At 46.3% G+C, this 13,579-nt stretch overlaps 1 protein-coding gene across 5 annotated transcripts; it reads left to right on the top strand.

The window, feature by feature from the left end:
- Positions 1–3,236: 3,236 nt before the first annotated feature.
- Positions 3,237–12,429, top strand: LOC308398383 (uncharacterized protein). 5 transcript variants are annotated; one of them, XR_013971948.1, is made up of 3 exons: positions 3,237–3,426; positions 3,984–11,201; positions 11,487–12,429. XR_013971948.1 is itself a non-coding variant. In XM_080884959.1 (2 exons), the coding sequence occupies exon 2, from the start codon at positions 8,678–8,680 to the stop codon at positions 10,679–10,681; it is 2,004 nt and encodes a 667-aa protein (XP_080741085.1). In that variant the 5' UTR covers positions 3,237–3,426; positions 3,984–8,677; the 3' UTR covers positions 10,682–12,428. The 5 variants fall into 5 exon arrangements, 3 of the variants coding, with proteins under 3 accessions (XP_080741085.1, XP_080741087.1, XP_080741086.1); XR_013971949.1 differs by having other exon boundaries at positions 11,760–12,428; XM_080884959.1 differs by having other exon boundaries at positions 3,984–12,428.
- The last annotated feature ends 1,150 nt before the right edge of the window (positions 12,430–13,579 follow it).

The following is a 13,579-nucleotide window of genomic DNA, read 5'->3' as shown; positions in this document are numbered from 1 at the left end:
AATTCAGACCCCATTTTAATTAAATACAAGTCATTCAGAGTTTATTTCCGAAGCCGATCAGCAAACTGTACTCCGTAGCTTAATGAGAAAAATGCGCCCATTTCATATGCTGCACGTTACAAAACGCATCATTGACTGCTGGTACCCGACACACACTCGCACGCCCTCTCAGTGAAGCTGTATCTGGAAACAGCGTGCTTTGTTTTCATCTTAATGACGCATATATTTGTCTCAGTAGTGTGTCGCTATGAGCTGTAGCCAGTATTTTAGTGTCACTGGCCTCACTGCAGTGACTAAGTAATTACTATGTGTGTGACCCTCTCCCATCCTGTGCTGTCCTGCCTAATTGTGGTTGTCACCACGACTTCCATTTAGCTCCAGATAAGAAACTGTTGGATGCCGGTACATGCCGACTTAAGACCCTTTTCAGAGAGGGCACATCAGGAAGATAAATGTGTTTACTAATACCTCTTTCACAGCCTCCATTCAGGCTGTTCAGTGCCCGCTGGCTGGTGACTCATTCTCATCAGCATAGAAGAGGCAGAGGTGTGATATTCCAGTGGTGTGTATAGCTTGTATTAAAAGGCAAGAGACATGTTTAAGGAACACAATTTTGCATAAATTTACGAAGCTATAAAAAAGATTGTGCTCATCGTGCCATTCGACCACTGATCTGACAATATAAACAGCAGTGACAAAAAATGATAGGCAGTGAGCCCTCTATCTCTTCATCATGAGGAAGGTCTAACAGCAAAATGTACCATTAAACCTTGTGGTTATATAAAGAGCCTTACATAAAGAGCCTGGAGCTAGCTAAAAATACAGAATTCAGTGGTCTTAACCCTATATATGGATTGCCAGTGAATTATTCAATACAAGTGAAGTCTGACGAGAAAAAAAAACATACACAAATTTACGCAACAACTCAACTCAAGTGCCTCGCCTGCCTGCCTGCTGAGATTTGAGGTCACTACTGTAAAGTGGTTTGAGCAAAGTTTGCAGCTGTAGTTTTTAGGAGGCAGTAAAAGGCGGGGAGAGGTGAAACAGACTGGAGATAAGCAGAAAGTCTGGCTGTAAAAAAGAGATAAAAGACAGATTCATTTTTCTGTTTGCTTCACTTTGCTCTCGGTAAATTTTAGCATTGGTGGCTGTCTGTGATTCTGCTGATATGATGACCCGTTCAACCCACCGAAAGTCATGATTTATACTTTTGTGTTAAACCTGTGTCGTATGCCATAACCACACACCCTCCTGAAAGTTTATGCCATAACCTGCTGTGCACCTCCCTCCAAACGCAACTGCATGACGCCTCTCATGCAGCCGCTCAGGTACAAAGGCTGGCAGTGGCTGCTTGCTGAAGCCACGTGATAGGCTGTACATAGGTTCAGTACAGAGGTATAAAATAAGCTTTATAACCCTGCTGTTGTGTGGAACAGTGATGTATAGCCTACATGTTCAACTTTAAACTTTCGCTCTGGTCTTCCGATGGGGATTTATCAGTGTATATGCAGCTTTAGACTGCCCGTCTACCTGCAGAGAGTGTCTGTTTGCAGATGGGGGAAGTGTCAAAAATGGGTGGTTCAAGTGGTCTCTAAGCTGGTCTTGTTTGTGAAGTTGTAGCATATGAATCAAGTGATTAAAACAATGTAAAGTGTTGACTGCAACCACTCTCTGTGCTGTCCTTACAATGTTATTTAATCTTTAATGGGGGGGGGTTAGGTTTGGGTTGGGGGTTTTTGGCACTTCTCCCATTCCTGGTAAACGCAGCAGTTCCTTTCCCTTAGCGGTCTATTTGTCAACCAATCAGCATTCAACTGACCCACAGCATCATTCACACCGAGCACCAAGCAGTTAAGCGTTTGAAAGACTGCAGGGGAGCACGTAGCATAAATGAAGCATAAAACAGAAGAGGATAGTTCTACGTGTGACTGTTCACACCTGACATTAGAATGCAATTCGGCCTTTGTCTTGAGTAGATTTTGTGATTCCGCCTTTCTCTATATGCAAAAAACAAAAGATTGGCAAAGATAAAGGACAATGTATCTGTCTTCAATTTTAATTGATGTGAAAGCATTTTTGGAGGGTACTCCATGTGTTGCTTGTTTTCACACTTTGATATGATAATATTGCCAGATGAATGGGGCTTAAGCGGATGTCATTTGAGTAGGCGGTGCTTCAGTGTGACCACGGATTATAAAATGTTTCAAGGGGCATGTTTAAATGAACAGACTGTTTAAATAAAAAGACAGACAGTAGGCCCAAAGAATGTCGATCAAGACTTGTGATCAACCTTCTTGGGTGGTTGAAGTTGTGAATAGGCAGAATTTTATTTTAATTTGAAGAATTCTTATTTTAGCCACCCACCTGTATTTATGGGGGGACTTGCCAACACACTCTTGCATAACTGGTTTAAATTACTGAGATTCCGTTTAGTAAGAAATTCTAGTTAACTTTTCCAAAAGAGAATATTACAGGTATCGTAGGAGGCAGGGCACATCCTGCACAGACTGCCAGTCTATCACAGGGCTAACTACTAACAGTCTTCTTCTTTTTGCTGCTCCTCCTAGGGGTCATCACTTTCATCTTTGTTTTAACCTTTATGCTTTTAACCCATTTATGCAGCATTCCAGATACCATGGAACTTGGATGTCAGTTCCAGCAGTGTATTCCAGAAAGAACAAGGAAAAACGGGATTTGTTTCGGTTCTTAGCATGGTTTAGCCATTTATGTATCATTAGCAATACAGAATAATACTTCTTTTTTGTGCTTTTTTTTTTTTTTTTGATCAGCCATAAACAGAAAATACATAACAGTGGCAGCACAGATTAAAAGTGAACAGATTTACTACTGTTTACATTCAGTGCTGCCACCTTGGACTGCTGACTTCAGGTATGTTGTTCTGTTCTAATTTTCCAAGTGGGAAATCCGAATTGAGGGGGTGATCCACAAAAGAGATTTTGACTGGGAATTCAGAATTTCCCACTTGCAACTTATTCAGGAACGCACCATCCAAGTCCCTATTCTCCTCCAAATTACTGCCTTTCCTCCTCTCTTGCTGCCTTCTAACACGCCTTCCTCTTTCATTGTCTTCGGCCAGCAGCACAGATTCCCACCAGTAACCACTAGGCCGATCCAGTGTGGAAATCTAATTCTTTATGATCCCTGTGTTTCATTTGGCCAAGACTTTATTCCAGATGCCCATCCTGAAGCATTCCTCTCTACTTACCAGTGTAACATATGTGTTAAATACTTGTGAATTTCACCCAAAACACTTTCTTTTTTTGGATTAAATATGTCATTTTTGCATCTCACTCTCCTACCTGTGTGATCTGAGTCTGTGTGCGTTCATGTGCATGTGTGCGCTGCGTGGTGACGTAGGCGCGTGCATGTGTGCCCCGGTCACAGCTCCTTTCAGCATGGCCGGAGGTAAGTCACTGCCACGTTGCTCTCAGCTAATTAAAGTTTGTTCGGATCCCAAGCTGCAGTGTGAATACAGCCGAACCGCCGCGTTTTTGTTTGTCATTAAGAGACTCATTCGGGATAAGTTTTGTGGAGGGCGGAGTTCACTAATATACACTTATAATGAGTTTTAGTCGAGAACGCAGCTAAAATGCTAGCATGCTAAGTTAGCCTGATCGCTAGCGGCTTGAGAGCGTACTCGCGGCAGTCTCTCTTTTTTTAACAGCATGCACTCTTTTTTCCTTCGTCAGGAGAGGTGTACTGGCAGTCGCATGACACACACAGATCGAACGCATATTTCTGTGTTGCAGGTATGGAGATGTTCTTATGTTTTGGAGATGCAGTCTTTCATTTATTGTTCTTATAAGTTGTTTTGATGTTTTTTCAGTGACATATTATTTATTTTGTGCTTTTTGTTTTTAAGAGCTTAAGTTAATGTTTTAAAACAATTTAATGTAATGAATCAAATACAACAATGTACATTAATGAAGCTGCAGGCACAGCTCCTTTCAGCATGGCCGGAGGAGAGGTGTACTGGCAGTCGCATGACACACACAGATCGAACGCATATTTCTGTGTTGCAGATGTGCAGTAAAGAGCCAAAGACTCAGTACTGTCTCCTGCCTCTTACTTTCACGCCAGAACACAACGCAGAACAACAGGCGTAACGCATGAACGGGTTACATTGGTGCCGTGACCCTTTGGATTCATCAAGCATCGACGTCATCTCGATCACCGTGGGGAGCTCTTCACAATTGCCCTCGTTCCAAGTTGGTTGCTTTTCCTAACTTGTGTGGGACTTTTTGAATGAGCTTGGACATTTAATCTGCTCAATTCTCATCCTGAATAACATTAAGTGTTAGTTAAGAATACTGTGTTTGCTTTTGTACAGTTGCACTATTTGGAATCTTGTTTCTTGTGATTGTGCTTTATTCATCATTATGGAGTCAGCATCTGGTTCAGAGGCAACTGGTGTTCCTGATGGGGAGGTTTCCTCTAATGTTGGTATGGGGCGAGGGTGGTTTCTTGGGGATGGGGTTCAGACACCTAAAGTTGGTGTGTCATTTGCTCCCAAGTTTTGTTCCACTCGTCTCCAGGTTCCCCCCTGTGACATTCAGACCCCGCAGACAGCTGGCAGTGCTGAGTTGAGTACACTCATCTCAGATTTGGCCAATCAGATTGGTCAGTCCATTGTAGCCCAGCTGCAAGGTGATAAGGGGACCAGTATGCCTACTGAAAGCTCTAAGGCTGAGCAGGGACCCCCTGAGCTAAATTTGTCTGGGGTGAAACTTGTCTTGCAATCAGACGTCAAGGAGCCACCAGTTTTCAGGGGTGATGGCAGTGATAAATTTTCCATTCATGAATGGGTTGAAATGATGGAAATGTACTTTGTAAAACGCAACACACCAACAGATCAGCGATCACGTGACATATTGGCTAGGTTGATGGGGAAGGCTAAGGATGTAGTGAGGGTCACCCTACGTCACAACCCCTCACTTGACCATGTCCAGGTTCCTGAATTGATATTTGACATTCTGAAACAGCACTTTAGTGTATTGTCTTACTCTTCTATGCCTATGGCTGACTTCTATAACACGAAACCATTACAACATGAGGGAGTGATGGAATATTGGATAAGGCTAAACAATGCTATTGACGCTGCTGACGAGTGCTTGCGTAGGCAGGGGCGTAATGTTGAGGATCCAGGGCGTGAGGTCTCGATGATGTTCATCAAGTATTGCCCTGACCCCATCCTCTTGAACAGGCTCAGCATCAAAGCAGCTGAGGAGTGGACAACCACTGAGGTTCAAGAACGCATTGATAGCTTCCAGCGTGAACTCAGGGCAAGCAGTCAGGGCAGTTTCCACACCTCACAGAGGAGAGAGGTTAGCCACAACTGCTCTATTGTGCCTCAAGAAGCGATGGCATCACAGCCTGGGCAGGCCAGTGTCGCCTTGCAGTCTCAGCCTACAGCACCAGCCTCAAACCTTGCTTGTCAGCTTTCGCCCACAGCAGCTTGCTTCACTCCTGTTCTAGCTGATGTTTCGACAACCTGTCCTTCTGGGACGTCAGTGTCTTCTTGTCCGGTGCCTACTCCTACTCCTCAGTTCCAACAGTCACCAACGTACACTGTGTCCACTCAATCTAGTCAGCAGTCAGTTGGTTGCGAGCTTGGTTCGACTAACACCCAAGCTTTTGATGTGACTGGCATGCGCGCTCTGATCAGCCTCTTGGATCGCGTGATTGCATGTCAGAATGTGCAGACTACAGTCCCTGCATCTGCATCTTCGCAGCGTTTTACCCGCGGGCCCTTTCTTAAGAAGAGTTGTCAGGTCTGTGGCAACACTGGTCATTCCACTCACATGCACTGCAGGAGAGAGAATCTCTGTCTTGCATGCTTTGCTCCTGGTCATTGGAAAAAGGACTGTCACAGTCGTCGTGAGGGACGGGAGGCCGGGGCTGTCGCGAGGCAGGGTTGGCCTTCGGAAAACTGAATCACCCACACTTGGAGAGGGGCAGTGTGGGGGATGAACCTAATACCCTCAATCATGATGAATCGGATCTCGAAATTCTTTATGTCAACACCTGTTCAACAATGCCAGAGGGATACCGTGTCGTGGTTCAGGGACCAGCAGTAGTGCCTACATTTAGTGAATTGTTCTACACCCAAGTTGCAGTGAATGACAAGGTTAACTTGAGGGGCATGATGGATTCCGGGTCTATGGCTTGCACTATGAGTGAAGAGGCCGAGAAGTCACTTAGAGAGGCTGGGGCTCTTGTGAGTGGACCGCAGTCGGCCGAACGTATTGTGCTGGTTGGCTGTGGTGGGAAGCAGACCCACCCAAAGTGCGTTTATGACTTGACACTTACTGTCCACGGTGTGAAATGCATTGTACCAGTTTTGGTAGTGTCGGGCCAGCGTGATGAGCTCATCATTGGCTCCAATGTTCTCAAGTACCTGATGCGAGTTATGAAACATTCTGATGACTATTGGAAGCTTGTGTCTGTGGGAAGCAAGCACTCGCTTCTTGACTATGAGCACTTCTTGGACATGATGTCGTGCACCACCAGATGGAGGGGTGAGGAGGTTCCTGACAAAATTGGCACTGTGAAACTGCCTCGTGCTGTGACACTACTCCCCACGGTGTGAGCATCTGGTATGGGGCAGGCTGCCCAGCAATGTGCCAGTCTCTCCAGGCAGCACGATCATCGTGGAACCTTGCACCTCTGGGTCTGGGCCGAGAGACGTTCTTGTTGGCCGGGTGATCACATCCATGTGGGGTGATCGGTGGGTGCCATTGAAGATGACCAATCTCTCCTCAAAACCACTAACCTTGAAACGCAACTCGAGGGTTGCTGTCGTTTCATCTTGCCTTGCGGTGGAGGACCTTGATTTCCAGCAGGACTCCTGCAAGATGGCGAGTATGGCCCAGGTACCAGTCAGTGGACCAGCTGCTACTGAGGCCGACTTGAATGACAGGTTGTGCTCCCTAGGTTTGGGTGATCTTGACATTGACTCATGCCATGCCAGCTTACAATCAAAGAGAGAGCTTGTTGAGCTAATTGAGCAGTATGAGGACATCTTCTCTAGACACCCGCTTGACTGTGGCGAAGCTAAACGCTTTGTACATCGGATCCACCTGACTGATGAACGCCCATTCCGTATGCCTTACAGAAGAGTACCCCCTGCTCATTACCAACAACTAAGGCAGGTACTCACTGACATGGAGGAGAAAGGGATTATTCGCAAATCCATCAGCGAGTATGCATCCCCCCTCGTCATGGTCTGGAAAAAGGATGGTGGATTGCGGATTTGTACGGACTTCAGGTGGTTGAATGCGCGGACTCTTAAGGATGCGCACCCACTCCCTCACCAAGCGGATTGCCTTGCCGCGCTTGGGGGCAATGCCTTCTTCAGCACGATGGACTTAACCTCTGGGTTTTACAACATTCCAATGTGTGAGGAGGATAAGAAGTACACCGCTTTCACAACGCCTGTTGGCCTCTACGAATACAACCGGATGCCACAAGGGCTCTGCAATAGCCCAGCTTCATTTATGCGCATGATGCTGAACATCTTTGGTGACCTCAACTTCACCAGTCTGCTCTGCTACTTGGATGACCTCCTGGTCTTTGCTCCCACTGAAGAGGAAGCCCTGTGCCGGCTCCGAGCTGTTTTTCAAAGGTTGAGAGACAACAATCTCAAGTTGAGTCCAAAGAAGTGTCATCTGCTGCGGAAGTCAGTCAGGTTTCTTGGTCATGTCATCGACCAGACCGGAGTGGCTGTGGACCCAGCTAAGGTGGAAGTGATTTCCAAGATGCCAAAGGAGGCTCTAATGGAGAAGGATGGTTGCACTCCTTCTGTGAAAAGGATTAAGTCCTTTTTAGGAATGGTCTTTTTCTATCAGTGCTTCATTCCTGGTTGCTCAGCCATTGCCAAGCCTCTGTTTGCTCTGACGGCTGGTCAGAAGAGGAAGGGACGGACTAGTCACGCTGGGAGGGGTGCTGGCATGTTCAGGAAGTTGACTGCTGCAGATTGGAGCCCTGCATGTGACAAGGCCTTTCATAAACTGAAGGACGACCTCCTTAACTGTGCCGTGTTGTCTCACCCTGACTTTTCACGACCGTTTATTTTGTCTGTGGATGCTTCTCTGGATGGACTGGGAGCGGTTTTATCACAATTGCCTATCGACGGGGATAAGGCACGCCCTATTGCTTTTGCGAGCAAAGCACTAAGCAGGTCACAGCAGAGATACCCAGCCCATCGCCTTGAGTTCATGGCCCTGAAGTGGAGCATCTCTGAAAAGTTCAGCCACTGGTTGAAGGGGCACCAGTTCACAGTGTGGACTGACAACAACCCGCTCGTTCATGTATTGACCAAACCCAAGCTGGACGCTTATGAACAAAGGTGGGTGGCCAAGCTGTCATCCTACAACTTTGATTTGAGGTACATCCCAGGTCGAAAGAATGTTGTAGCAGATGCACTTAGTCGTGACCCCTTCACCTATTCTATTGGTGGGCGCTTGCTTCAGGAGCCCTACGAGCACTTGGTGCGGAATGCAGAAGGTGCGGAATGCAGAAGGTGCGGCGGCTCATGAGGTGCAGGACGCTTTCAGGTTTGGTGTCCAAAATATTCAGGTTGCCCAACAACCTGTTCCAGCTCTGACCTCAGAAGATTCCTACAGTTCATCGGAAGTCACGGCTACCTTGGTTCACCATGATTACTGGGAAACCGCTGCGGAGAATAGAGCTGCCTCCCTTCTCTACCTTGTTCAGCAGTTGCAACCAGTGGGCAATGATGTACTGCCATCACTTACCTTACATGAGCTGGAGGACCACCAACTTCAAGATCCCGTCATCTCCGCTGTCCTGCCACCCTTCCAGGCGTGAGAGACATGGTATGGATTCCAGGGCACTGGCCCTATTGAAGCACTGGGAGAGGCTCAAGGTTTGGGATGGCATTCTCTACAGGGAGATGAGAGACCCTGTGAGCAAAACAAAGAGACTCCAGTTGGTGTTGCCAGTGAATTTACGGGTGCAGGCCTTGAAAGGTGTCCACGATTTGGCAGGGCACCAGGGTCAAGTTCGCACCCTCCACCTAGCAAGGCAACGTTTTTTCTGGCCCAATATGGAGAGGGATGTGAAGGAGCATGTTCGGTGCTGTGGAAGGTGCATACTTGCCAAGACTCCAGAGCCTGCAGCACGAGCCCCATTAGAGAGCATTAAGACCTCTGCTCCCATGGAGCTCATCTGCATTGACTTTTGGTCAGCAGAGGACAAAAAGAAGCGCTCTGTTGATGTGCTTGTGGCAACTGACCACTTCACGAAAATGGCCTTTGCTTTCCCGTGCAAGAATCAGACTGCCAAGCAGGTTGCCAGAAAGTTATGGGACTGTGTTTTTTGTGTATATGGTTTCCCTGAGCGTATTCACTCAGACCAAGGTCCCAGCTTTGAGAGTGAATTATTTTCTGAGCTTCTGCAGATTTCGGGCGTTGCCAAGTCTCACACTACGGCTTATCACCCTATGGGCAATGGGGGCACGGAGCGGTTCAACCGCACACTTGGCAACATGCTGCGAGCTCTCCCTCTCAGAGCCAAACAGGAATGGCCGCAGCAGATTCAGACATTGACCTTTGCTTATAATGCAACTGTTCACGAGACTACTGGATATGCCCCATTCTACTTGATGTTCGGCCGTGTCCCACGACTACCGGTCGACGTTATGTTCAAGTCTGTTTTGCATGATCCCATTGTGGTGGACTTTAACGGCTACTCCAAGCTTCTTCTGTCATACTTGTCTGAGGCTGCCAAGATCGCCCGGGAGCACACCAGCAATGAGCAGGAGCATCAGGCTCGTCAATACAATAAGAAAATCAAAGGTGTGTCTCTGAACGTTGGGGATCGCGTCCTGCTTGCCAATAAAGGCGAGCGGGGCAAGAAGAAACTTGCAGACAAGTGGGAGCCTCAGGTTTACACTGTTGTGGAGAGGCATCCCAGGACCCACATTTACAGGATCAGTGGCTCTTCAGGCCAGAGTAAGGTTGTACACAGAAACCTTCTGTTGGACGTGAGTTTCCTTCCTGTCCAGGATTCGTTGGGAAGTCAGTCCCTAGATTTTTTCTCCAGTGAGGGGGATCTCAGTGATTGTGGGGATCTGGAGGACCCTGGCAGTCTAGAGACAGAGTCTACCGCAGCAAGGACTTCCTTGTGGGTCCTTTCGGATTTGAGCCATGGAGTGGATGTGGATTCTGTGGCAGGAGAGCATGCCTCACAGTCCACGGATCGTCAGCATGGTTCATGTGATGGTGCGGATGTGGACAATGCCCTACCTGACTCTCAGACTTGCACAACGCACACTTCAGCAAGCCCTTCTGGTCAGGCCCAGCACCTTGCTCTTCCTACTCCGGTTGACTGTTCCGCTACCTCTGATTTGACACAGTCTGGCACAGATTCTGTTCCAGGTGCCTGTCATGGGGACGCTGTTGTTCCGCAGACTGTTCCTGTTTCTGGCTCAGACATCAATCAGACCTCTGGTCAGCCGTATACTGGGCAGCCATCCAACTTGCCAAGACATGACTCTGACCATGCCAATGTTCGAAGCAGAGTGGTTACCAGAGCAGGTCGGGTGGTAAAGTCAGTCAACAGGCTGATAGAAAACATGGTCCAGAAGCCTATTACATGGGGCCTGTTACCGCCACGGGAGGCTCGGCCTCTGACATAGACTGTTTTTTTTTGGTCATCCCATTGCGTATTATGAATGTGTTGTACTTGCTTGAGGCATCATGACACCCACCCTGGGCGTCTTTATGGGACCACGTTTGATGAGGTGTAGGCTGCACCTTTGTGTTCTGAAAGGGTTGGAGGCCTGATCAACCTATCCAACTTCTTTTAATCCATTTATGGATAGTTTTTTAACTGAACTATGGGATAAGATCCTTGGGTTGCCTGTTCCGGAGGTGATGGTAGTTCAGCATCGTTGTGCCTCTTGGTACTGCAGTACCATTCAGATGTGTAGTGATTTTGGTGAAATTCAGGGGGGGTGAATGTAACATATGTGTTAAATACTTGTGAATTTCACCCAAAACACTTTCTTTTTTTGGATTAAATATGTCATTTTTGCATCTCACTCTCCTACCTGTGTGATCTGAGTCTGTGTGCGTTCATGTGCATGTGTGCGCTGCGTGGTGACGTAGGCGCGTGCATGTGTGCCCCGGTCACAGCTCCTTTCAGCATGGCCGGAGGTAAGTCACTGCCACGTTGCTCTCAGCTAATTAAAGTTTGTTTGGATCCCAAGCTGCAGTGTGAATACAGCCGAACCGCCGCGTTTTTGTTTGTCATTAAGAGACTCATTCGGGATAAGTTTTGTGGAGGGCGGAGTTCACTAATATACACATATAATGAGTTTTAGTCGAGAACGCAGCTAAAATGCTAGCATGCTAAGTTAGCCTGATCGCTAGCGGCTTGAGAGCGTACTCGCGGCAGTCTCTCTTTTTTTAACAGCATGCACTCTTTTTTTCCTTCGTCAGGAGAGGTGTACTGGCAGTCGCATGACACACACAGATCGAACGCATATTTCTGTGTTGCAGGTATGGAGATGTTCTTATGTTTTGGAGATGCAGTCTTTCATTTATTGTTCTTATAAGTTGTTTTGATGTTTTTTCAGTGACATATTATTTATTTTGTGCTTTTTGTTTTTGAGAGCTTAAGTTAATGTTTTAAAACAATTTGTTGTATTTGATTCATTACATTAATGTACATTAATGAAGCTGCAGGCACAGCTCCTTTCAGCATGGCCGGAGGAGAGGTGTACTGGCAGTCGCATGACACACACAGATCGAACGCATATTTCTGTGTTGCAGATGTGCAGTAAAGAGCCAAAGACTCAGTACTGTCTCCTGCCTCTTACTTTCACGCCAGAACACAACGCAGAACAACAGGCGTAACGCATGAACGGGTTACACCAGCACCAAGCGTACACACTTGATTGCAAACCTGGAGCATAAATAAGTGTCTGTATCGTCCATCCATTCTTTTTTGCTTATTCCAATTCAGGGTTTGAGGCATCATATTTTATTTATTTAATTATTACAGGAGAAAACAATCTAGCCATATGTCACAAACACAATTTCCAAATGTGGCGTAAGCAGTCACACCTGTACTTTGAGTTTGATCAGATCACCCAGGACGCATGTTAATGCCAGGTGTGAACACTGCTGAAGTAACTGCTTGACCTTGCTGCACTGGGAAAGAATTCATGAGCTGTAGGTGTTTTCTCAGCAGGAGCTTTCTTTTATGCAAACATGAAGCTCTGCTCAGAGGTCACAATGCCACACAATAATAGTGGCTCATAAATATATACAGATTCAGTACCAGCGCACGTTGCATATTTATCTGAATGTGTGAAGACTTACAAAAGGCACACAAAGGTTTATTTCCCACAGTTTCGCAAATTTAAGCATAATGTACAATATTAACCACAGAAACAAAGCATCAAAACACAGCTGAGGAACCCTGATTGAAAATTTTCTTAGACTCAGACATACAGAACATCATATAATCGAAATAAAATAGAATTATGTTGTTGATATTTATATTTTACAAAGTCCAAACCTGACCATTTGGCAATGTAAATGATTAATATACTAACACAAATATATATGTAGCAATTTTCTCTTCCTGTCTTTCAACTTTTCTGACTCATACAGACACACAGTATTATCTCTGGGCAACCCTCCCCACGCCTGGTTCTTGTTTCTCAAGCATAAAGAGTACTACCCTTGTTATTCTTCCTGAGCTGGTGTCACTGAGTACAGCCAAAAACACCAAATCCCAACCAGGAAGTCCAAACACAAAACAGAAAACAAATCTATCACCACACAGTTTGGATAACATCTCGGACTATTGTTGTGTATGGCTTTGAGTTTTTGTGAATATTAGCTGACCCTGGATCTGTGTCCCATACCCAGAGGGGGGCTGATGGATGGGATGAGCGGTAGACCACTTGGCCAAACTTGAAAGCCTTCTTGCTTGGTCCCTGGTGGGTCTGTTTGTCACCACTCAAAACACTCTTTTTGACTCTGTTTGGATGTACAGTACGATTTTGTGTGTGTGTGTGTGTGTGTGTGTGTGTGTGTGTGTGTGTGTGTGTGTGTGTGTGTGAGTGCACGCTAAGCTCCTGGCATGAGTTCCTTAGAACCAAAGACTGTGGATATAGAGAGATCCTTTTGATCTGGTTTGTGGTGATGCAAATGAAACATCCGAGGGAGAGTCTGGAAAAAAACAGAAATGGTTCCTTGTCTTGATGTGAGTGGATTCAGGTAATGTTTGGATGATCTTTATAACAAGAAATAACCTTTTGATCTAGTACATGTCACTGCTGGCTTTAGTAGCGCGTGTTCATGAAGTGCACGAACGAGCTGAAAACCGCCCGTTGCAGCATAAAACTATCTTAAGGCACAAGATACTTCTGGAGAAAGAAGAAAAATATTTTGGGAACATTTTAGGAACTATAATGGTTAGCAGAGCGGGCAATCCACTGAAAATTTCCATCTGGATCTCATCACAGGGAGGCAAGAGAGTGCCTTGCTCTTGCTGCGGTGACTAACTCACCACACATGCA

The sequence above is a fragment of the Rhamphochromis sp. 'chilingali' genome, assembly GCF_963969265.1.
Source record: "Rhamphochromis sp. 'chilingali' genome assembly, chromosome: 6".
Taxonomy (NCBI): Eukaryota; Metazoa; Chordata; class Actinopteri; order Cichliformes; family Cichlidae; genus Rhamphochromis; species Rhamphochromis sp. 'chilingali'.
This window is presented reverse-complemented; position numbering and strand designations above follow the sequence as displayed.